Raw genomic sequence first — 22,095 nt, 5'->3', positions numbered from 1 at the left:
GGAAACTAAAAAAAACAAAAAAGTTCTTGAATCAAAGCTGGGAACTTGCAGTCCCTTGTGTGCTGGCCTAGTTAGTCCCTGGCTCAAACGCCCCAACGACACTGACAGTGGTAGTTTCAGAGGCCTCCATGACATTGGCACCATTATGAGGAAGCCAACGAACGTTGAATGTTAGATTCCGATCAATCAAAACGAATTCCACCAAGACGTTCAAAACGATCCGTTTTACTGTTCTATTCCCTATTTGTATTCGTCTGGGTCGAATTTGAGGCTTGCGCTTCAGCCAGTTCAGATCGAGCCGAATGCTGCCAATTTTCTCAACCTTGCCTGCACAGAGAGACATTAGTTTCATTACTGACTTTTGAGACCGAAACACGTACCTCTGTTGTAGAGACTGTCGACTTGGAAGTGGTCTTTATTGCACACTTGCGATGCATACAGTGCTTCAAACTTGGTCCAGTCTTCAGTTTTATTGCGCCATATGTATTCTCCAATATAAGTCTTCCGATGTATGGGGGCCAATGGTCCATCTCCCTATAGAACCTTAGCGAATTATTTCTACTTGGTGTCAATTTGCAGCCTACTTACGACTTTGATTGCCCAAGTAATAGTATCTGCAAGATACTCTTCACCGTCATGTAGAGACATGATCCCTTGCTTGATTGGCTCTCGGAAATCTTTCAATCTGTATAGCTTAGATTCGTGCGGAATATGCCGCAAGAAGCCAAAACTGCATGCTATTGTGCGAGACGGGCCATTTTCCTTGTCCAATGCTCTGAGTAAAGCACCTTTTGCGACACCAGTCGCACACTCAAAACCATGTGTGAGATTGTTATATTGTGGAAGGATAAACTCAATAAGCGAAAGACCCTGTCCACTGCGCTCATCATTGATCCTGTCTTTCAGACTTTCCAGGAAGCCGCGCAAGGCTACAGAGTCCGAAAATCCTCCAACAATGAGAACCTTTAAATGTACGTTGGTAAGATTCATCTATAGCTACTACAAATTACTTACTTTGTCGATATTGACAATAGACTTCCCTATTTGAGAGCGTATCAACCGCTCAATCTCGATAAAGGATCTCTCGAAGAGTCTCTTCATGTCGTTGCTGGGCCCGTCAGAAATTGAAAGTGGTATATCATAATAAGTCTTACTGGCTCAAAACGTAGTTTTCTCTTTTGAAACGCGCAAATTTTTCGTTGGGTTTAAGTCCAGGTACGGAGCAGACATATGAACGTTCTGTGCTGAATTCTGCCATTCGCTTTACTGAGCTCTCGAATCGCGGCATCGTGATTGTATCGATTCTATTGCGAAGGAGCTCGGCTTTGGATTCGTCTTCAAAGTAACCAGCTTCACGAAGGTCCTGCAACAGCATGGCCAAAAAGCGTTGATTGACGTTTGAAGACCCACAGAGTGCGCCTGCAACATTAGATTGTGACTTTGTAACTCAATCAACAATATCATACCTTCAGTCGGATTGATCTCTTTGTCTAGTCTCAGTGGTTCTGTGTCCCTAACACGGTAACAACCAACATCCACCGTGCCACCACCGGCATCGACAAGGACGAAGACCTCGGAACGCTAGAGCCATTGTATTAGTGAGTGCCCGACATGGAGTATTGGACAACAACGTACTCTTAAAGTATAGATACTCCTTTGCAGTGCATATGTAGCAGCAGCTTCTGATTCATTTACCATGAATAGCTTGGGAACAGAATTGTGCTCATTCAGACCTACGCCGGACCGCCGCATGGCTTCTATCATGCATTGGCACATGGTGTTGTTGGCTTTAGGCGTCCACGAGACTGGTACAGATATGATAAGCTCAGCTGATTGGCAAAGAGTTAGCATGGAAACGAGAGCAAGGAGAAAAAAATAGGTATTTGTACCTGTACTCCTATCGTGGAAACCTTCGTGGGTTTGCAGGAACTCTTTTAGTTGGCATAAAAGCACAGTGAGGTAATGCGTAATGACATCAAAACTTGAACGGACAATGTTACGCTTCTTGAGTCCGCCGATTTTTGTCTCCAACGTATCGCGTATCTCCCTCGTAAACTCAGTATTGTCCAATAGAAGCTTCATTCGCGACAAACGCCCGTCCGATATGTTGTGATTTTCTTCTTCTTCTTCGGTGTATTCGGTGCCCAAGGTTTCCTGGACCTCCCATCCATGAAGATAACCTGGGCAAGGGACAGTATCTTGATCATTTGGGCCGTGGCTCTCATGCTCAGGCTGTAATTCACTATCCAGTATGGTTGGTGGGTAGTAGCTCTCTGTCGGGATTTGTCTTGCTGGATCTGTTGTCATTGAAAAACTGGTGAGACTTGGTAAAGTAGATATTCCGCATGTCTCTATGTCAACTCCTCGTTTGACATAAGCAACGGTAGTGAACGTAGTACCCCAATCTACCGATATCTTGTAATCTTCTTCGAAGTCAGCGGCTGTCGGGTTTGTCGACGAAGCATCTGTTTCTGGAGGTGTAAGCATATCCCTTTCTCTCAAACGACGAGATACTCTCTGCTTTTGTCTGGAAGAGAGTGTAGCCTCGTCATCTGAGCTCAATGGATAATTGCGCCTTCTTTTAGACATGACTGTCTGCCAATAGAACGAGTGATGAGACCAGTTTGAAGATGAATCTTGAAGTAGAGATCAACACCTGGGTCTACTTTAGATGAGAAAGAGTTGTTCGAGAATTAGAGACCGTTCGCTAAACCCTGTCGGTGTATACTTTCAAAACTTTCTTTATCAAGGCCGTCTCATAGAATCGTACTCGAACGTTACACAATGTACACCCGAGGTGCATGGCTCCCCATACCCTTCAGCCATCCCGCTTCCGCGGACGCAGATCGGGTGGCTTTCTACTCCATATGACGATAGACATATAGCCTAACCTTTGTTGGTGCCGCTTGCAGCTTGACGATATGTACTCGAGATGAATACCGTAACTCTGGAATAACGCACAAACCCATGCAAGGCTCCACATTTGTGCAAGAATCGAAACAAAATGAACCCAGATCTACGCCAAAAGGTCTACAGTGATCCGCCAGGGCCAAGAATCTGAGTTCATGAGTCACAATATGCATTCACCGACGCCGTGACCACTGCCTCGCCCGTAGGTGAAACGACGGCGCTTCAATCCGTTCAATCCTATTGAGCACTTGAGGCTGCGAGCTGCGCCAAAGAATGAAGAGGGACAGTTAGCCAAGATATAAATGAAGTCATGTCGCTGGTGGCGCCGATTGACCAATGTCGTAGGGTGAAACCCCTGCTTGTCCTACACAGGGTGGAAAAAGTGACAGGTCTTATCGTCAACAACACAGACGTTCCGAGATCCCCGACATGGAGGGAAATGAAGAGACTGCAGACATTAATAAATGTTAAGCAAAGTGTGAGAGACTTGGTGAAAGTATCCAGGATAGTCATTATTGCCATCGCCCTGACCTACGATTCCTGCCTATCTGGTCTTGTCTCCCGAGTATCAGCCTCGTTGGATACTTCCCGGACTCCCCTCCTATCCTCGAATCTTCCTGCAAACTGCAAAGCACTTGACAACGTCTTCCTGATGAAGGAGCCCAAAGAGTCCAAAGAAGAGAGCAATAGGAAATTGGCCTTTGCGCTCACCGTCCTCGATCACTGCATCGCAAATCATGGCGATTGGCGAGCAGAACTGCATCAGCGCATGACCCAAAAGTTCAACAAAAAGAAGAACTGGGAAGTTTCTTTGAACAATCTGCTAAGGCGTTTTGAACTGTCCGTTGAAGAGTTTCCTATTGTGAAAGAGAAGGGTTCCGAGCACCTCATCAACAATGTTCATCTCCAAGAGCTCATCCCAATAATGAACAAAGATCGTCTAGAATTTGGTCTTCCTCTTTACGAATTTTGTCATCACCAGAGCACACAGCCCGACAATGATAATGGCAAAGGCTTGCGTCCAGAGAATGATCAGGTGAGATATGCGCCCAAGCAGTGGAGATTTACGCTAAATTTCATGAAGGCTCCCGTCGATAGTCTTCCAACAACTACTAGTACCTTGGAAGATCAAGTCGTTGAGACGAATCCAATTATCAGCCCTGAACACCAATCCAAGGAAAGTCGCCCTAGCGTCCTTGCCTGCGATGGAATACCCTACTGTGGCCATCGTTCCGTAAACAGCTTCGTGGAGCACGCAGGAAACTTCGAAGCTCATGTCAGTGACGGATCTGACTCAGACGAGCTTTCAAGTCCAGACAATGAATCCTCATGTTATGATGATGACAAAGGACTTGTAACAACTCAGAAGAAGAAGCTCAAGGCTGCGATCCGTGAAGTGGCGCCTGGTGAAGGGACATTGGCCAACGAATCAACAGTGAGATCACGCCCACCTTGCTGTCGGTGCAAAAAGAGAAAGGTGAAGTGTTTACAGCAGGGTCTGAGCTGTAAGGGCTGTATGGATGCAGGCCTTCATTGCATGCCCTATGCCACGCCTGCGTTGGGACAGATCCTCCCACCTTCGAAGAAGCGTAAACGTCCCCATTCCAGCACCCAGCTACTTAAGTCGAGCCCTCATGTAACGCAGTTAATGAAGTCGAGCCCTCATGTAACGCAGTTAATGAAGTCGAGCCCTCATGTAACGCAGTTAATGAAGTCTAGTCCTCAGGTAACGCAGCTACTGAAGTCTAGCCCTCATGTAACAAGTGCCGACTTTACGACCAACAAACTCCTCAATGGCACATCGTCGCCCAGTAGTAAAGGAGCTGTCGTTGCGCAGGCGATATCTTCGAATATGCCTAACACAGATTGTGGCAGGCAAGGTGATCAGGAGAAAGAGTTGCAAGAGATGCAAGACAAGTACTGGTTGCTCGCCAGTCATGCTGAATTTCTTCTGAGGCGTCTACAATCACATCAACAATGCTCTCTGGCAGAACTTGGACGGCTAAGGAGCATTGAACGAACGATCGATGGTTTTGATCTGTCGCAATGCCGAAAAAAGCTGACGGGTGATTTGATCTCAGCAGACAAACAAGTCAAAAGTGCCCAGAAAATGGTCAGTAGATTGACTGGAGGAATGTGCTTTGATATAGGCCCAGACGACATAGCTTCGGCCTCCTGCTGGTATGCAGAACACATTGATGATGATTGGACGTATATACGGCGTCAGCTACGAATCATCATCAATCATACACAGCCATCAGACATCCCAAACACTGAAAGGCTTAAACCGATCTCAGATGTGATTACACGCTGGTTTGACGGCGAATCCTCGGCGAGCTATTTTCCGGATTGGTTGGCACAATATGGAGGCAGCAAGCTGCTAAATGATTGCGTTGAGCAGTCTCTTCTGAGCACTCTGTTTTGCTATTATGCGTTTAAAGACCAGATCATCGGTCAGCTGGAATCATCCGATGATGCAATGAAGTTATACGAGATGATTAACGTCAAGGGTAAGTACACTATCAAGACATATCTTGCAGCGTCCGCTAACAAGATCTTAGGAGGTTTAGGAGGTCTAAGAGCCGTGAGAAATGCAAATATGTGTGCCACCAAGCTTCTCATAGAGGAGGATGACTTCAAATCAAACCAACTTCCCAAAATTGAAATATCGCTCACCAAAACACTCACTAGAAGCCTGAACATCGCTTTCGGACAGGTTTCTCAGGAACGCTACGCCAGGTCAGACCTCTCTCAAGTGTGCAAACTGGCCTTGAAATTGAGGTTGGATCTCACGGTCAGTTCGCCAAACTACCAGTTCATCTTCTTCCAGCCGCGCACCACCTTTGATCCACACTGGATGACTGGGGAAACCAACACATGCACAGAGTTAGAACCTGATCACTGCGTTGGGAAGACCGTAAGAATCTGTCTCTTCCCGGCTATCGCCCAGCAGGAGTTTCAACTTGACGAAGTTACTGCGAATGATATACCATCCGTTCTGGCTTGCAATAAAACGTTTGGGCTGCACTTACATGACACTGTGCCTGTGGACTCGACGGCACTGGTGTCGAAGGCGGTTGTCGTTCTAGACTAAGATGTGGATCACGTTGAAATGGGATTTCATTCTGTTTTCTTTCTTTTTCTTTCAGTGTATGGTAAACGGTCAACATTACGGTATTTGCTCCACACATGCTTGCACACTTTCGGGTTTGGTACACGGTCACGATCATGGTATTTGCGCTAGGTAGCCTTATGAACTTTCGGATCCTGAAATTTTAAATGCGATCTTGGGAATATATTGGGTACCTTCTCTGAAGGTTCATTTCGATTATCTTCAGTTTCATAGAGCTTTCAAGTTTTGCTTTGTTGCAGGGTACGCGGTCACAGTCACGGTATCTGTGCTACGTATGTTCATGAACTTTCGGATTCTAGAGTTTCAACGCGATCTTGGGAATATATTGGGTACCTTATTTGAAATTGTATCTCGGTTTTGTTTGGTTTCATAGTGCTCTCAAGTCCCCTCGTTGTATGGTAAACAGTCAGGATCATCACTTTCGGTACTAGACATGCTTACGCACTTTCAGTTTCTGAAATTGTGATGCGATGGCTAAGGATGTATCGGTGTTGAACGAGGGAGATACATTGAGTACTCTTCGACAACCGGGTGTCTTACTACATTTCTAGAATGTCAACTCCATTAAAGTGCGGTTTCATCGCGTATTCCCTTTTCTTGGTCTGGTGCGTGGCGATCGATCACAATGCTGGTAGTTGTGCTAGATAAGGTACCACTCTCATTCACTTCGAGAGGGTAAAGCTGTGGAGTTAACTAACGCGACCTTCTAGGTGGGCTCACATGATTTGGGGGGTTGAGATTGAGATGTGATCCCAAGGGAGACGTGAGTATATCACTGTATAAACTAGATCGCAAGGCAGGTAATGTTTTCCGTTTCTCTTTGGTGCAAAGTCAACAGTCACGATCACGGTGGTTACGTACAAAATCTTTTCAGGTCTTGAAAATTGAAATATGAAATTGAAAACCGAAAATTGATCCCTTAGGATACGTTGGGTATATGTATACAGTTTCAAGGATAAAGCGCTTCTGTAATGGAAGCTGACACAAACAGTCAGTCCTCGAAGCGAATTTGCATCTCTCTGGAGCTATTCAATACGAAGGAAAATATCAAGAGTGTTTGTCCCAAACAAAGCCGAAATTATAATGCAAAAGAGTCCAGGTACAAGAGGGAAATAACCGAAAGTAACGTTCGTGTCTTTAGTAGACCGGATCAATGGCGCTCAGGCATCTGGTGCTGTCTCTTGAGATATTCTTTCTGTTGATTGTGTCAGTAAAGTTCGTGGGTGAAGGTGGAGCATGTAAATTACATCGTCAAGTACGTCCATCAATCTTCCTTCGTCTGCGACGACTCTCATGATGGACTCGCTGACTATGCCGTCCATCTTGACGCGGCAGCCCTTTGGCAACCACCTGAGGATGTGAAACGCGTTGGCGTACACATTTGTGGTTCCAGCCAGATGGCGATCATCAGGAAATGAACGCGGTAGTGTGATAGTAAGGCTCTTCAAGCCCCAGCAATACCTCAAACCAAGACGAACAACATCCGCAAATCCATCCAAAATGTCGTGGTGAGAAGGTATGGTCAAAGCGACAGACTTGATCAGCGACCGATTGCGCTGGCGGAGGCTCTCAAGAGAGTGAATTCCAGTGTCGAGGTTCAGAACGAATTCGTTGTCAGAGTAGAGCACCTGACGCGCTTCCTTGTAAACCAAAGAGCATGTTCGTAGTAGGGCCGGGTTAATGCTGTCTTTTGGGCGACGGATCGGTTCTGCGTGGGGATCGTGACGCTCTAGACGCACCCGGCTGGGTCTGTGCCTGCAAGGTCCAGCTCTTGCAGGCCTTCGTACGGGAGCGCAGTATCGTTCTTCGTCGTCGGTTATAGTTTGTTTCTGAGGGAGGTGGATGTAGAGCGGCTCCGCGCGTTGTAGGGCCATGCGGTAGATGTGTACGCGTAGTTCGGCAGGAAGATCCATGAAACGAAATACCTCCGATTCATCCGTTTCCTCCTCCTCCTCCTCCTCCGCAGTGCATGGCTGGTCGTTGGCTGAACCGAAGGACGGACGAGGCTGGCTGGAAGAGCTGCGCTTGGGTGATGCGGTTGAGACGCGGCCAGAGGCGGATATATGATGATAGGATGATCGGCGGCGCTTTTGAGTTGCTGGAAGAACAGAAGGTTCATCAGAAAGAGCTGGTCGGCTTCTCTTCCTAGAGGAGCGGCGAGGCTGCGGTGGTTGGTTGTCCATATTCAAAGTAATGTACTGAAGGTACCAATGTGATTGATGTACGGATGGAAAGATAGTCTTGGTAGGAGAGGACGACAAATATATACGAGATGGATATACGAGTTTGAACCCTATTGTACAGGAATACAATAACACCAGCGGGTTTTACTGGATGAGGCCAAAGGGAGTGGGAGGGTGGGGAGTATTGTGTTGTATAAGGCTATGTCCTGTTACAATAGTATGTAGGCAGGATACCAGTGCGGCGGGGGATCCTCCTTCACTGTTCAGCGCTTGTGTAGAGCGAGTGACGTTGAATGGCGGGCAAACGTCCCGCCTTCCTCCGCCCTTATTCAAAAACAAAACAATCACACCGCGAATCGACCAATAGGAAGGCTTGCACGTCTTTGTTCGGCGACCGAGAGCAACGTCACGTGCACCAGTTGAAGACATCTGCTTCACCTATTCGCCTTCACTCGCAGTGCTCACCCGACCTTAGTTACACAACAGTCCTACTGGTGCTACGAGTAGGTAGGTCGCTTGCAGATGATCATGTCAGATTTGACGCAGACTGATTTGACTAATGTACCTAAAACAACAGTAATACCGATGTATGGCCTGCCCAAAGCATGTACATAATTCGAACGAAGAAAATATGAAGAAACAAAGAAAGGATCATTGTACTTCTACATGGGTCTCATCAAGTGATAATAGAGAAGATTCTAGAGAAATCAGATAATTCGCTACAAGGTCGTGAAAAGAATTGTAAAGGCTCGACTCCATATCTTGAAGCATCGTATCTATCAAGCAATTCGTGCTTGACTTGGAACCCCCAAAGGGATCAACTGCTACTTTCAGGACGCAAATATCCGCACTGAGTAATCGACGCTGCCCGTAGCAATCACACATCTGATGCCTGCTGCTTTAGCGGCGTCCTCCTTCTTTTTCGACGGGCCATTCGATGCGGTTCCATTCGCTGCGTCTCCGTTGATTGGCACGTCTTTGACGAGACTGGGTGCCCAGCGAATACAGGTGATGAAATGCCCGTGCGAATCATCTACCGTCTTCACGCACCGTCCTTCTTGTGTAAAATCCCAGCATCGAATGGTCTTATCGTCACTTACAGAGAGGAGATACTTTCCTCCGGGATGAAAAACAAGGCCTCGTACCCAATTGTCATGCCCAATCAGAGTCTTGATCAATGTCCCTCTCCCATCCCATATCTTGATTGACTTATCTCTCGAGCCAGTTGCGACGAATTCAGACGAACTGCTGGGTGGTGGGGCCTTTCTCAGTCCAGCCAGTGAAGCGAGGTGCGGATATGAAGCTGGAGGCGCAATGGCAACGCATTCAATCGCATTTTCATGGCCCAAGAACGTGCACTTTGCCTCTCCGGTAGTGGCGTCCCATAACCGGGCTGTTTGATCAGTACCTCCGGATAATAGCCATCGGCCATCAAAGCTTGGCGCAACATCGCGGACCCAGTCTGCGTGGCCTTGAATTGTCTTTACGCAATAACCCGTTGTGACATCCCAAATCCGTAATGTCTTATCTCTTGAGGCGGAAACGAGGAGATTCCCAGAGGAGGGTGAACCGGCCGCACCGCTGGGAACGAAACGAACGGCAGAAACCGAGTGGTCATGTCCTGGCAGTGTTCGAATGTTCTTGTACTCATCCGACGGATCCCAGAGCTTGATGGTAAGATCACTCGAACAGGATGCGAGCAGAGTACCGCCTCGTGGTCCGCCAAAGTCTAGGTCCAGCACTCCTTTAGTATGTCCTTTCACAGTACGTTCCAATTCGCCTAGTTCCCAGTCCCAAATCTTGATTGTAGTATCCTCGGAACCGGACGCCAACGACGAGAAAATCGGGTGGAAGGCTACGCACAACACATCCTTTCGATGGGATTGTAGAGTATGCCGTGCAGGCGCTCGTGGTAGCCAGGCTGTAGGGTCCTGATTTCTGCGAAGCAAAGAGGTCGGTGTGGTCGAGTCAAGCTCGTTCTGGAGGGATTGGGCCCGTTGTTCAAGCTCTAGCACCTAGCAAGTGTCAGTCCGCGAGTGTCTTGTCTCGAGATGGTCATATTTACCTTCTTCTGTAACCTGACGACGCTTGTCCATTTCTTCTCGAGCAGCCCCTCGTACTTCTTCTTTGTAGCGTCATCGAAGCTCGCGGCTATGTTCACTTCTTCCCGGAATGCAGCAGCAGCCTTGGGCGCCTCAATCACCCCGAGATATGCTACTATAGCTTTGTGACTATTATACTTGGTCAATGCGAAAGTCCAATTGCGGACAAAGGGGGGGTCATTTTTCTTACAGCTCTTCCGCTTGTCGGTCAGTCAGAATGGCGCTCATGGCCAAGATTTATATGTAGTGGTTAAATCGCCGATAGAGGCGACCATGATCTCGAGGTCCTGAATCACCTCGGTTGTGGCCCTATGGGAGAGGTCTATGTGCGATACTTGAGGTGCTCGAAATCTTGGCGGTGGGATGTTGCGGTGAGTGAAGTGGTCGCGTATCGGAGGTGGGCAGGATCTTTAAGCCGGGAAGCACAGGGCACGACAGCAGGAGATGGTGAATGATGATGTATGTTGACCGTTATAATTGTGAAGAGTGAATGTTCGCAGGCGGGGTTGGCTCCTTGTTGCTAGATAAACTACTCGTGCACTGTGGTGGGTGGGTAAATGTCATAGGGCCGGTGAAACTGCGACTGCGACCTGCCCTGCGAGTGATGTTGCTCAGGGAACGCGCGCCCAACACAGAAACTATGGAGGGACAACGGAACAACCGCATTTCTACCTTGCACCAACACCCACACACCCACCACACACACACGACAACCACAACCACAACCACATAAACCACCATTCCTCCCAACCTGTACAAACGCCAGTCTTTCTTCCTCCATTACCTCAAGCTCGAGCTTATGCGGCACTTTAGCATCGCCAGCACCTGAAACTCTGTTTGGTCAGTAAACCCTGCGTCTCAATACATGCCCCTCGCTGCCACCCCCGTTGCCTGCATAATCTCGTTCGCGTTGCGCAGAACACGTCCACCCGAAGCGCGTTTTGGGACATGCTTTTCAGATTATTCTATATTTCCATTCTAAAGACATCATTATGGACAACACAGCTAACATCTAGCAACCTCAGATTGATACTCCAAAAGCCCAAACCTACCGGAACCGTTCACCATGGGAGACCAAGAGGAGGACTTTAGCTCACTCCCGCTTCCCGACCGATTCGCTCATAAGAACTGGAAGGTGCGAAAAGAGGGTTATGAGGCCGCTGCAAAGGAGTTTAGTCTCGCTGCTAGCGAATCAGACCCTGTTGTTCGACAATTTATCAACGATTCAGGTATCTGGAAGGGTGTGGTAGGCGATTCAAATGTGGCAGCACAGCAAGAAGGGTTGGGCGCACTCTGTGCGTTCCTTGACATTGCAGGAGCAGCAGGTTCGACAAGGTACGGAGGTTTGGCATGAGAAGGTTGTGCTGGTCGCGCACACTTGCTTACAACATTGCAGAACACGGAATGTCACCATTGCTACGATTGCCGAGAAGGGACTCCCCTCGACGAGACCAGCAGCCAAGCAAAAGGCAGTAGAGGCGTTGATGCTCTACATTGAGACGGACAAGCCAGATCCTGTAATCGAGGAACTCCTTCCCATACTCTCTCACAAGCAACCAAAGGTCATTGCGGCAACACTAGACGCGTTAACACAAATCTACCATGCCTACGGTTGTAAGACGGTCGAGCCAAAGCCAGTCCTCAAAGCTCTACCCAAGGTCTACGGCCACGCCGACAAGAACGTGCGAGCAAAGGCACAAGAACTCACGGTCGAATTCTACAGATGGTTGAAGGAAGCCATGAAGCCATTGTTTTGGAACGACCTCAAGCCTGTTCAGCAACAAGACTTGGACAAGCTTTTCGAGAAAGTCAAAGACGAGCCGCCTCCAAAGCAGGAGCGATTACTACGATCGCAGCAAGCCGCGAAAGAATCCGCCGCTGCAGCCGGTGGCGATGGCGATGAATATGGCGAAGAGGAGGAAGAGGCCGCGATCGATCTTGAGCCTGAGTATGAAGCAGTCGACGTGTTCCCGAAGATACCGAAGGACTATAACGAGAGGCTCGCATCCAGCAAGTGGAAAGATCGAAAAGAAGCCTTAGAAGAAGTACAGAAAGCCCTCAACCACCCCAGGATTGCCGAAGGTCCTTTTGACGAGTTACTACGAGGATTTGCGAAGAGTATGAAGGACGCCAACATTGCCGTCGTCTCGACGGCGGCTAATTGTGTTGAACTTCTTGCTAAGGGACTCCGCAAAAGCTTCGCCAAGTACCGATCCGTCATCATGAACCCAATGATGGAAAGACTCAAGGAAAAGAAGCAGTCTGTTACCGATGCCATTGGTGGCGCTTTGGATGCCGTGTTTGCATCTACTAGTCTACAAGAATGCTTGGAGGAGATTCTGGAGTTCCTGAAACACAAAAACCCGCAAGTCAAATTGGAGTCCACGCGGTTCCTTGTGAGATGCCTGAAGACGACAAGGGAAGCGCCGTCTGCAGCTGAGGTCAAAACCATTAGCGATGCTGCGATCAAACTATTGACAGAATCACAAGAGGTGCAACGATCGGCAGGTGCAGAAGTCTTGGGAACTCTATGGAAAATCATGGGTGACCGCATCATGAATGCCCATCTGGATGGTCTTGATGAGATTCGCAAGAGCAAGATCAAGGAGTTCTATGAGGCGGCTGAGGTCAAAGCTAAATTCAAACCAAAGGCTGCTGCTCCACCTCCCAAGCCAGCTGCAGCCCCGGCCGGAAAACGACCAGCGCCTGGTAAGAGACCGCCAGCAAAGAAGCCCGCGCCTGTTGCTGCCGCTGCTCCGCCTCCGCAGGAAGAGCCTGCTGCACCTTTGGCCCCGAAACCGACCTCTCGACCAGGCGCATCTAAGTTGGGCGCGCCAAAAACTGGTCTCGCGGCACCATCAAGATTGGGGGGACTCAAGAAACCTGGGTCTGGTCTCGCTGCCCCCTCTCCAAGGCGCCCAGTAGCATCTCCACCTCCTGAGGAGGAGTTTGCTCCCCCACCCGCGCAGCCTAAACTAGGATTGACCCCCGGACGAGGCCTCGCTGGTCGTCCATTAGGGAAACCTATGGCGGAGCCCGCTCCTGCTCCTGTCGCAGCGCCTACGGGACTCAGTTTAGTCGAGCGAGCTGAGCTGGACGAGTTGAGGGCGGAGGTAGAGAGGCTTCGCAGGCAGAATGAGGAGGTTCGAGCGGAACGCACAAAGCTGACCTCCCAAATCCACGAGTTGCAGAACCAGAATGCTCAGCTTATCGAAGATCACACGCGTGATGTGCTTTCTATAAAAGCTAAGGAAACCCAACTGGTTCGTGCGCGCAGCGACTACGAAGCTGCGGAGCAGACTGTACAAAACCAACGTCGCGAGAATGATCGACTGAAACGCGAGCTTAGCCGTCAAGTTCGTGCCACCAGCCCGCCGCCTACGGATCTTTCTGAACAGATTTATGCCGACTCTACCGGAGGTCCCGGACGCTTTGGCGACTCTGGCTACGGCAGCACTGGTCTTCACGGGGCCCGTAACAGAAGTATTGTCAGCCAACCGACTAGTCCTGGGCTCGAAGGTAAGGAGAACTTCGATTCCCTTTCTGGAAGCGCTTTGGGCGGAAAACTGAGCCCTTTGCGTGTAGGAGCTGGCTCTTCGAAGTCGTCGATTTCCTCGCGAGGTGGTCGGGCAAGCCCTGCGGAGAGTGGAATAAGCGGATTCGGAAGCCTGGGGGGTTCGCAAGCAAACAATGGTGCAGAGAGCTGGAAGCGTGCGGCTGAGGTGACACAAAACCTCAAGCAAAGAATCGAGATGATGAAGGTAAGTCGAGACATTCCAATACTTTCAGTGACACGTGTTGCTGGCTTTTGTGCTTGGTGTACAGGACGAGTGAGAGAGTTCTCAAGTGGCGCATCATGTCGCGTGTTCTCGAGCGCCTCCCGCAAGTTTTGTTATGTCACATCCACGAGCACACGCACAACATTTACTACGCTATCAGAATACTGACTGTTTTCATAGGCTAAACAAGGGCTTGGCCGGTTACAACAATAGACCCTGAATAATGCACTCTCCATTGTGCCGCATAACGCAACATTGCCAGCGCCATGTGGCACGTAACATCGGGAATTCCCAATGCAGAGGCAACATGCACGACATTCGCAGCATCGGCCTTCGGTGCGGCTTAACACCGCCTTTCATGGTTTTCCTGTATATTTGCTTTCGATACCTTTCAAGCGGACATCTGTGTACGCTCGTTCTTGATGGCATTTATGTGGCGTTCGGGTTGGTTTCTTTACTCTGGATCTGGGTGGACCGGTCAGGAAAAGGAACTGGACGGAAGTGGGATGATGACGATGAGCTTGATACCAAGTAGATTACCTTTTTCTCACCCGTTGGCCCTTGGTTGATGGGCCAGCATCTTTCTAGATGAGCCACCATAACGTTGTGTAGGTGAGCTTTTAGCCATATCGCATAATCTTTGAGTGGACAATGATGCGAACATAATACCAATCTTACTCCACATCGTCTTCATCCTGCAGTCCAGTTGTATTTGCGAACACCACTAAAGTGATTGGGCAGTCTGGGATACTACGTGGAAGCAACGGAATGAAGTATCGGCTGCACGCTGGTGGTGAATATGTTTGACATTGCACATTATTCGATATTTCACTTGCAGGGTACGAGTAGTAGTAGCCATGATTTCAATTACTGTTTATAAAAGAATACCGCCTATAGAGCGCGTCACACAACATACTTCCTATGACATGTACGGTCTATCTTGATGATTTCCTTCAAGGGCACAATTACCAAATGATACCTCCAGCCGTCTTGCACGCACTCGCTACAGATGATGGCGTGATGGTGGTACGAACGGTATATCTGCGACTCAATCAGCGTCTGTTCGTTCATAAGGATAGATCAATACGTACACAAAGGTCTTCGTCTTGGTCGTAATACTCGTGGCGATGTTGTATCTAGTGATAGTCCTCGTAGGGGTAGGCGCAGTGACGGTGACAATGGCGGCGGTGGTCTTGCCGCTGAGCACGACGACAGGTGGGGGTGTTGAAGTCGTCGTCGTGAGGAGTGTTGCTATAGGCAGTTAGTCTTCTTCTGTATCTACAAAGTAGAATGGGCGGGTGGGTGGAGACATACAGGAAATGAAGGCCGTAGTTGCAGGTGCGGTACTGGTACTCGTAACCGTCTGCCACTTCGCGGTATCCGTCTCCGTGACAGTGAGAGGCTGCGGATCGGGAGCCCTCTCCACGAAGCGGATCCTCCTCTCCTCGACGAAGCGGGCCTTTTCAGCCTCGATCTCGCGGCGGAACTTGGGGCTCATGACTCGGGCTGCTGGACCCACGGTCGGGCGAATCCTGGCGACTGGATCCGGAGTCGGTTGGCGGAAGGGTCGTCGACAGGTTGCGGTTTTGGTCTGCGTGACTTTGGATATCTCGAGCTTGATGGAGGTGAATCTAAGGGTGAAGAGGGCTTTGGTGGACGTGGTGGTCACGCGTGCGGGCGTGTAGGTCTTGGTGCGGGTGACGGTCACGGAGGGACTGGTTATGGTTGAGGGGCTGAGAACGGTTGTCACGGTGTCTGTGATTGTTGATGTCGCGGTTATTACGGGTGTTGATACAAAAGTTGCAGTTGCCGTAGGGGTTTCTGTGGTTGTGGACTGGGGTCCAACGGAGAGTTCAAAGTCGCGCTCATAAGCAATTGGATTGGCATCTCCATTGTTGCTGACGATGAGAATTGACCAGGGCCCAGAGCTGAGCTGATTCTTTAGGATTGGGCTGTAAGGGAATGAGTATGTAGTATGCTAATCGTTCAGACGAATAGTTACCATGTCGACAGCATGTTTGTATTGTCTGGTCTCAACTGCGTATCTGTGCAGAGATATTGGTCGCCATTGGGATCAACCAAGACATTGTACGCAGTGTCATCCTGGCAATCTTTTTTCAATTAGCCAATGCGATATTCTCGATGAGTTCGAAACGAACCTAAGAATTGCGAGACAAATGTGAAGCTGTCACTGGACAGTGAGTTCTGGAAGTATGACCCACGATGCTGGAAGTCCATTCCGAATGATCGGCATATTGGATAGTCAACAGCAAGTACTGATACAATGTTGAAGGCCGCAACGACCAGCCATAATAATGAGGGCATGATTCTGAGATTGGTCAAAAGGTAAAGAAACGTGCGACCGTAACTGGAATGTGAGTCGCTGGCCTCATACGGCAGGGAAATAAATACTTGTGTACTTTCTCATGATTCCATTCTCAAACCTAAGAATAGACTATGTAAAGATAGTATGGTCATGATCGGAAAGTCTATATGCAGTCTTGTCAGCTAATATTGCGGCGCACCGATCAATTCGTAAATAGTAAGCGACGGCGACATATTTTGCGCACTGGGCGAGAAGTTCCACATAATCTGCATACAGCTGATATCTGAACAACATGAGGCGAGGCCGAGGTTGAATACGATCTCCGATCATTATTGTGAAACACTACGCAGGGCAGCAGGGGATGTCACATTTATCCGATACAGAACCGGACTTTGCTTTGTAGGTATGTCGCTTTGCCGTCTTTGCTGTGTACAATACTCCTACAAAAGACGCCAAGCATGCAAGTTTATAGAGGCAGACTCGAATCTGTTGGAGCATTTACCTGAACGCAAACACGTGGTGGAATGGCGGAGGTTTTGCATGTACTCTGATCGAGTCTGAGCCGACAGGCACATCAACACGTGGGTATTGGATGAGTGTACCAACCGGCTGGTGTTGTACAATTATTGCTGGCGGAGATTGAGGCTGACGACACCTAGTAACGCAGATGCGCACGGAAAAATCTTATATAGGGCCTGCCTGACAGAAACTCTAGATTGAAGATTCTCACCATCGAAAGTGACATTTCGACTGATGACAATACTCTTCAAGAGTTGAAGGAATTGGAAATTTGGAAGTCCTTTCACGATTTCTCAGGGCCCATGCCATGCTGGGCTGGAAGTCATGGTTCGCCTTGAGCACTATCGATTTATAGTGGTCATACTACAAGGTTTCGAGCTGCTGCGTAACGTCATGCAGTGAGCAGACCCTGCGCTCCTGAACCAGTCCGTTCGCCGCTAAGCAAGGCTCAGCATGATCGCCTAACGAATATAGTCTACATGAAGAGGGTACGAGCACATGTATGTGATATGTACATGTACAATTTCGATAGCGTGGAAGGGCGTGAAGTCGCATATCGGAGAAGCTTGGTGGGGAGCCATACTAAGATGTAAATCATGTATACTACTGCTTAGAAGGGAATTGTTGAAATGAAAGGGATAGGATAGTTAGCTATATTTTGATATTATGTTCTGCGTAGAGCGTAGATACTTCGGTGTACTTTTCTCAATCTGCGATCCTTTGGGTGCATGTTGATCTCCGTGCAGTCTGACAGGTGGATATATTATACGTCAATGATGGGCTCAAATACACAAGTTTGCGAAAAGAAGCCATTGGTTTCCTCACAACCGTGGCAAGCACCTGGTGAAGCATGGGCGGCAATGACAGTGGGATTGGCGAGAACCGTGTTCCGGGCTGGTGGAACTGCTCCACAGCCAGATCAGCTCGACTACATGTCATCGATTCCGGCGTTCGTACGAGTAGTTCCACCGCAGGGCGCTGACGTACTAGTGGCATGATCAATGGAAAGGATGCATGTGTGCTTCCACATCCCCATGGATGGCTGCTGATTCCGAGATGTGAGGTCGGAAACCTTGAGCTTGACAGAGGTAACTAATCCACAAGTGGACTAGCTAGGTCCCCAATCGGGTCCCTGGCGCAGCTTCTTGCTTTGTGCTTCCGACCAGAGTCGCCTACCCTCTTGGAATCTTTCCCATGGTTCGATGTGTTCTCTCCTGAAGCTATTTACAACTAAACCTATGCCCTGACTACCGAACTCGAGGTGGTTCCTGAACCGCTGGGCTAAGCGATCAATGGCCTTACCAATCATACGGCTTCGTCGGAGGCGAGCAATCAATGTTGAACTAAGGCTTCGTTGTTTCAGGATACCACTTCCATTATGTTTTTTCTTTGTTCCATTTTATCCCGATGCACTTTCTACGGCATATCGAGACTGGAGTACCGACGCTTAGGTCAACAATTTCAATGATATCGAGCTCGCAGGTTCGCAATGTCGCACTGACTGGAAGTAGCGAAAACAGCCAGCGACGAAATCACAATCACGTTGCAGGTTTGTGAGTAGTGAGAGGAGCTTGCCCACTCTCAACTTATATCTATATGCAAGGTCAACAACAAGTTCTGAAAATTGCCCTCTATGAACCTTACCACGTCTTGGCCTTGCCAGCGTGATTGTCTGGTCGCGTTCCGCGTTCACCCCTCATATCCGTCGGAATGTACATGTACACCGTCATGCTGACCCAACCCAAAGAACTAAGGATATCGCATCTCATCTTCGGACTTCTCGATCCATAGTCAAGGTCCCCAGGTTGACAAGTCATGTGCACTATGTCTTCAATGGTCCAGACGATCCCTGAAGAACCAAATGCCTCCGGATCAGGAGCTTGAACCGCAAGTATCCCTTCAGGGGCTCTTCGTCCATTATGTATTGCCTGCCTTCGGGATATCGTTCGAGGAACGCAGTCTTGGCTAACAGACTACAAGGGGAGCCCAGCCTCAAGACCGATTGCTGGGACAGTGATAAAGGTCTGGAAGAAAGCCAATGAGAGCCCTATTCATGGTGATGGTTTCCGGACGGACCATTGACCCAGAATGTTCGTTTTTCTCAGTGACGCTGCGATCTTAAGCGTGGCATGCAAGACCTTTCTCGATCAATGAATCGCATATTTAGATATTCAACATTCCCATGGCTTGTTCATGTCATAACTTGCTCAATTTCCAAACTTCTTGAGTAGCTCTTATTTGCTGATTTGGTTTCTCATCTCTTGATTCTATTTTCGGCTTCCCACAATGCTCCTTGAGAGAGGACTCCGCGGCTTATGCATCTTGGCAGTCGCCTCGCAGGTATGTGCTCATATCAAGCCGGAAAATATACTTTGGGGCAAGGCCGGGCCCCCGGTCGCCGTTGGGAGGCAGCAGAATGGCCCGCCTGAAGCAAATCCAGAAGATACAGTTGAATCCACACCCGAGCCTCCACCTGAATCTTCTTCTGAAGTAGCTCCGGAGGCGGATATCAAACCTGACGAGGAGCCCGCCCAAGAGCCTGCTGAAGAACCTACTGAAGAGCCTGTGGAAAAGCCTGCCGAAGAGCCTATTGCGGAGGGAGAGCAAGATCCCGACCCCACCTTTGAATCCGAGGCAACTCCAACGGAAAGAGCCGGACCGTCGTGTACCAATGGCCCGGGAACTCGTGGATGTTGGTCTCCTGGATTCAGCATTGATACCGACTTTGATGCCGAATGGCCTACGACCGGAGTGACAGTAACGTACGATCTCGAGCTCACAGGCGGGACCTGCGATCCGGACGGCTCAGGGCCTCAACCTTGCCAGGTATTCAATGGCCAATATCCAGGGCCTCTCATTGAAGCGAGTAAGTTCTACATCACACTCCGTCAATACAATACAGTATGGCTAACACGTTGGTGTAGATTGGGGAGACTACATACAAGTAAACGTCAAGAACAGTCTAACAGACAATGGCACAGCGCTCCACTTCCACGGCATGCGCATGTTGAACAATTGCCCCACCGATGGAGTCCCAGGAATCACCGAATGCCCCCTCGCACCCGGTGACACCAAAACCTACACGTTCCAAGCGACCCAATTCGGCTCGACCTGGTACCATTCGCACTGGAGCATCCAATACGGCGATGGAACCTTCGGACCTCTTGTCATCAACGGCCCAGCATCGGCCGACTACGACGTAGACCTCGGTGCGTACACGATCAGCGACCTCTACTACGGCTCCGCGTACGAAGTCGGCATTCAATCGCACGACAACCTCCAGATCGACAAACCTCCCCCCTTCCCAGACAACATCATCATCAACGGGACGAACAAGAACAAGGAAGGCAAAGGCGAATACAACCAAGTGCGAATCGAGAAAGGCAAGAAGTACCGCCTCCGTATCATCAACGGCTCCACCGACAACAGCATCCGCGTCTCCCTCGACGGCCACACCCTCCAAGTCATCACCTCCGACCTGATCCCTATCGTCCCCTACTACACCGACTGGGTACTCACCGCCCCAGGCCAACGCTACGACGTCATCATCGAAGCCAACCAAACCGTCGACAACTACTGGTTCCGCGCCGACGCCGCCTTCGACTGCTACTGCCTCAACAAAGGCCCCGGCGGGCGCTCCATCTTCATCTACGACGGCGCGAGCGGCGAGGACCCCAAGACCTCCGCCTCCAAGATCCCGAACTGGGGCTGCAACGAAGAGAGCCCGCTCGTCCCCTGGGTTCCCAACGTCGTCGAAGGCGGGGAAGAACAATTCACCTCGCAAGCCGTCAACCTACAATTCGACCTAACGCGCGAGGGCGTCAGCACCAACGGCGAGAACGTCGTACTATGGGGCGTCAACATGTCTGCCATCAACGTCGACTGGTCGAAGCCCACGCTGGAATACATCCAAGAGGGCAACCTCGACTTCCCGCCCGAGCTCAACGTCGTGGCCGTCCCCGCCCCGGACACCTGGACGTACTGGATCATCCAGGAGACGCCCGGCACCGAAGTGCCCATCCCGCATCCGATTCACCTGCACGGCCATGACTTCTACGTCCTGGGTAGGGGGAAGGGTGTGTTTGATATCAAGGAGTCGCCGAAGACGCTCACGTACGATAATCCGACAAGGAGGGACACGGCGATACTGCCCGGTGGTGGGTGGCTTGTTTTGTAAGTCCTCTCCCTTCCTCTCTCTCCCCTTCTCCCTGCCTTCCCCTTCCCCCAACTCTAAACTCAAGAATACATGCTAACGAATTCAACAGAGCCTTCCCGGCAGATAACCCAGGCGCCTGGATCATGCACTGCCACATCGCGTACCACGTGTCGGACGGCCTGGCCGTGCAGTTCATAGAGGGAATCGAGCAGATGCCGCTCGGGGACGAGCAGTGGCAACAGCAGTGCGATAATTGGCGGACCTACGCGCTAACCGCGCCGTATCCAAAGCTGGATTCTGGGGTATGAGCGAGTGTATCCCCATGGAGGGGGAGGGAACGGTAATGGGGAAGATGGCAGAGGTTTGTCTTGTTTTGAGGTGGCATTTGTGAGTGTGTTGTGCTCAGATGGGTGAATAGAAGAGTGGATGGGTGGTCGGTATATGCGATAGATATAGGCCATAGTTTTGTCTCGGGGGAGGTGGTTTCCGTGTGTTATCAATCCTCAAGTATGTCTCAGCTCAGTTGGTTATCAATTGTATATTTTGCATCCATTTGTCTCTTCTCCTGTAGTCCCGATTCCTACTCTGCTTGTCTTTGCGCCGTAGGTCCTAGGTGGGCGTGATCTGTTGGTGATTGAATTGTACGGTACTGTACGGTATTTCTTTCAGCTTCAATGTCAACCTGTCGTGTACCCTGTTGATTCAAGATCAATCTGTTCATATCGAAAAGGGCAGGATAGAGGAGAAAATTATGTATAAGAAAGGTATTCCCAGCGATATACATACACGAAAATAGCAAGAGTAGGAAAAAAACACCCGAGCAGATCGCCGACCAACAATACGAACAATCATATGATGCAGTGCAGAAGAAAATTGGTTCCATGCTCATGTTCGCCCAGTGTCAAACTCTCTTTTCCATCCCCAACCACGCATATATCCTCATCCTCCAATGTCTTCAAATGCAACACACTGCTTTTTTCCATGCAG

The 22,095-nt window shown here is 49.5% G+C and overlaps 8 protein-coding genes across 8 annotated transcripts; 3 read left to right on the top strand and 5 right to left on the bottom strand.

Annotated features, from left to right (window-relative positions):
* Window positions 1-67: 67 nt before the first annotated feature.
* Window positions 68-2,630, bottom strand: BU24DRAFT_469468 (uncharacterized protein; the record flags this gene model as incomplete). The annotated part of the gene is made up of 8 exons (XM_033532609.1): window positions 1,890-2,630; window positions 1,636-1,829; window positions 1,467-1,581; window positions 1,155-1,419; window positions 1,015-1,108; window positions 589-963; window positions 381-534; window positions 68-327 (listed from the first exon to the last, which is right to left on the bottom strand). The coding sequence occupies exons 1-8, from the start codon at window positions 2,587-2,589 to the stop codon at window positions 68-70; spliced, it is 2,157 nt and encodes a 718-aa protein (XP_033389042.1). The 5' UTR covers window positions 2,590-2,630.
* A 590-nt stretch (window positions 2,631-3,220) lies between these two features.
* BU24DRAFT_487266 (uncharacterized protein) lies at window positions 3,221-6,174 on the top strand (the record flags this gene model as incomplete). Its single annotated transcript, XM_033533440.1, has 2 exons — window positions 3,221-5,420; window positions 5,472-6,174. The coding sequence occupies 2 exons, from the start codon at window positions 3,221-3,223 to the stop codon at window positions 6,002-6,004; spliced, it is 2,733 nt and encodes a 910-aa protein (XP_033389041.1). The 3' UTR covers window positions 6,005-6,174.
* Window positions 6,175-6,816: 642 nt separating this feature from the next.
* Window positions 6,817-8,496, bottom strand: BU24DRAFT_416395 (uncharacterized protein). The gene is made up of 2 exons (XM_033526442.1): window positions 7,291-8,496; window positions 6,817-7,238 (listed from the first exon to the last, which is right to left on the bottom strand). The coding sequence occupies exons 1-2, from the start codon at window positions 8,224-8,226 to the stop codon at window positions 7,194-7,196; spliced, it is 981 nt and encodes a 326-aa protein (XP_033389040.1). The 5' UTR covers window positions 8,227-8,496; the 3' UTR covers window positions 6,817-7,193.
* A 284-nt stretch (window positions 8,497-8,780) lies between these two features.
* BU24DRAFT_361218 (nuclear distribution protein PAC1) lies at window positions 8,781-10,921 on the bottom strand. Its single transcript, XM_033524136.1, has 3 exons — window positions 10,519-10,921; window positions 10,292-10,457; window positions 8,781-10,241 (listed from the first exon to the last, which is right to left on the bottom strand). The coding sequence occupies exons 1-3, from the start codon at window positions 10,554-10,556 to the stop codon at window positions 9,057-9,059; spliced, it is 1,389 nt and encodes a 462-aa protein (XP_033389039.1). The 5' UTR covers window positions 10,557-10,921; the 3' UTR covers window positions 8,781-9,056.
* Window positions 10,922-11,006: 85 nt separating this feature from the next.
* BU24DRAFT_382653 (ARM repeat-containing protein) lies at window positions 11,007-14,795 on the top strand. The gene is made up of 4 exons (XM_033524775.1): window positions 11,007-11,168; window positions 11,354-11,663; window positions 11,725-14,089; window positions 14,288-14,795. The coding sequence occupies exons 2-4, from the start codon at window positions 11,395-11,397 to the stop codon at window positions 14,318-14,320; spliced, it is 2,667 nt and encodes an 888-aa protein (XP_033389038.1). The 5' UTR covers window positions 11,007-11,168; window positions 11,354-11,394; the 3' UTR covers window positions 14,321-14,795.
* A 168-nt stretch (window positions 14,796-14,963) lies between these two features.
* BU24DRAFT_445873 (uncharacterized protein) lies at window positions 14,964-16,482 on the bottom strand. The gene is made up of 5 exons (XM_033530731.1): window positions 16,267-16,482; window positions 16,110-16,218; window positions 15,422-16,059; window positions 15,199-15,358; window positions 14,964-15,148 (listed from the first exon to the last, which is right to left on the bottom strand). Exons 1-5 carry the CDS (start codon window positions 16,430-16,432, stop codon window positions 15,073-15,075), a joined length of 1,149 nt encoding a protein of 382 aa, XP_033389037.1. The 5' UTR covers window positions 16,433-16,482; the 3' UTR covers window positions 14,964-15,072.
* Window positions 16,483-18,750: 2,268 nt separating this feature from the next.
* On the top strand, window positions 18,751-21,552 carry BU24DRAFT_6858 (multicopper oxidase). Its single transcript, XM_033534536.1, has 3 exons — window positions 18,751-19,818; window positions 19,877-21,125; window positions 21,218-21,552. The coding sequence occupies exons 1-3, from the start codon at window positions 19,239-19,241 to the stop codon at window positions 21,414-21,416; spliced, it is 2,028 nt and encodes a 675-aa protein (XP_033389036.1). The 5' UTR covers window positions 18,751-19,238; the 3' UTR covers window positions 21,417-21,552.
* Window positions 21,553-22,092, bottom strand: BU24DRAFT_6840 (uncharacterized protein). Its single transcript, XM_033534535.1, has one exon. It carries the CDS (start codon window positions 21,995-21,997, stop codon window positions 21,689-21,691), a length of 309 nt encoding a protein of 102 aa, XP_033389035.1. The 5' UTR covers window positions 21,998-22,092; the 3' UTR covers window positions 21,553-21,688.
* Between the last annotated feature and the right edge of the window lie 3 nt (window positions 22,093-22,095).

Source organism: Aaosphaeria arxii, assembly GCF_010015735.1.
Source record: "Aaosphaeria arxii CBS 175.79 unplaced genomic scaffold BU24scaffold_1, whole genome shotgun sequence".
Taxonomy (NCBI): domain Eukaryota; kingdom Fungi; phylum Ascomycota; class Dothideomycetes; order Pleosporales; genus Aaosphaeria; species Aaosphaeria arxii.
This window is presented reverse-complemented; position numbering and strand designations above follow the sequence as displayed.

Bases quoted from the DNA above. Each gene is read 5' to 3' on its own strand.
- BU24DRAFT_6858 (XM_033534536.1), top strand. From the start codon at position 19,239: ATGCTCCTTGAGAGAGGACTCCGCGGCTTATGCATCTTGGCAGTCGCC. The intron at 19,819-19,876 runs GTAAGTTCTACA...ACGTTGGTGTAG, and splicing joins AGGGCCTCTCATTGAAGCGA to ATTGGGGAGACTACATACAA. The intron at 21,126-21,217 runs GTAAGTCCTCTC...CGAATTCAACAG, and splicing joins GGTGGTGGGTGGCTTGTTTT to AGCCTTCCCGGCAGATAACC.
- BU24DRAFT_416395 (XM_033526442.1), bottom strand. From the start codon at position 8,226: ATGGACAACCAACCACCGCAGCCTCGCCGCTCCTCTAGGAAGAGAAGC. The intron at 7,239-7,290 runs GTAATTTACATG...CACAATCAACAG, and splicing joins TGATGGACGTACTTGACGAT to AAAGAATATCTCAAGAGACA.
- BU24DRAFT_445873 (XM_033530731.1), bottom strand. From the start codon at position 16,432: ATGCCCTCATTATTATGGCTGGTCGTTGCGGCCTTCAACATTGTATCA. The intron at 16,060-16,109 runs GTAACTATTCGT...ATTCCCTTACAG, and splicing joins ACAAACATGCTGTCGACATG to CCCAATCCTAAAGAATCAGC. The intron at 15,359-15,421 runs GTATGTCTCCAC...AACTGCCTATAG, and splicing joins AACTACGGCCTTCATTTCCT to CAACACTCCTCACGACGACG.
- BU24DRAFT_382653 (XM_033524775.1), top strand. From the start codon at position 11,395: ATGGGAGACCAAGAGGAGGACTTTAGCTCACTCCCGCTTCCCGACCGA. The intron at 11,664-11,724 runs GTACGGAGGTTT...ACAACATTGCAG, and splicing joins GGAGCAGCAGGTTCGACAAG to AACACGGAATGTCACCATTG. The intron at 14,090-14,287 runs GTAAGTCGAGAC...CTGTTTTCATAG, and splicing joins AAAGAATCGAGATGATGAAG to GCTAAACAAGGGCTTGGCCG.
- BU24DRAFT_6840 (XM_033534535.1), bottom strand. From the start codon at position 21,997: ATGAGCATGGAACCAATTTTCTTCTGCACTGCATCATATGATTGTTCG.
- BU24DRAFT_361218 (XM_033524136.1), bottom strand. From the start codon at position 10,556: ATGAGCGCCATTCTGACTGACCGACAAGCGGAAGAGCT. The intron at 10,458-10,518 runs GTAAGAAAAATG...CAAGTATAATAG, and splicing joins GACCGACAAGCGGAAGAGCT to TCACAAAGCTATAGTAGCAT. The intron at 10,242-10,291 runs GTAAATATGACC...GACACTTGCTAG, and splicing joins TCGTCAGGTTACAGAAGAAG to GTGCTAGAGCTTGAACAACG.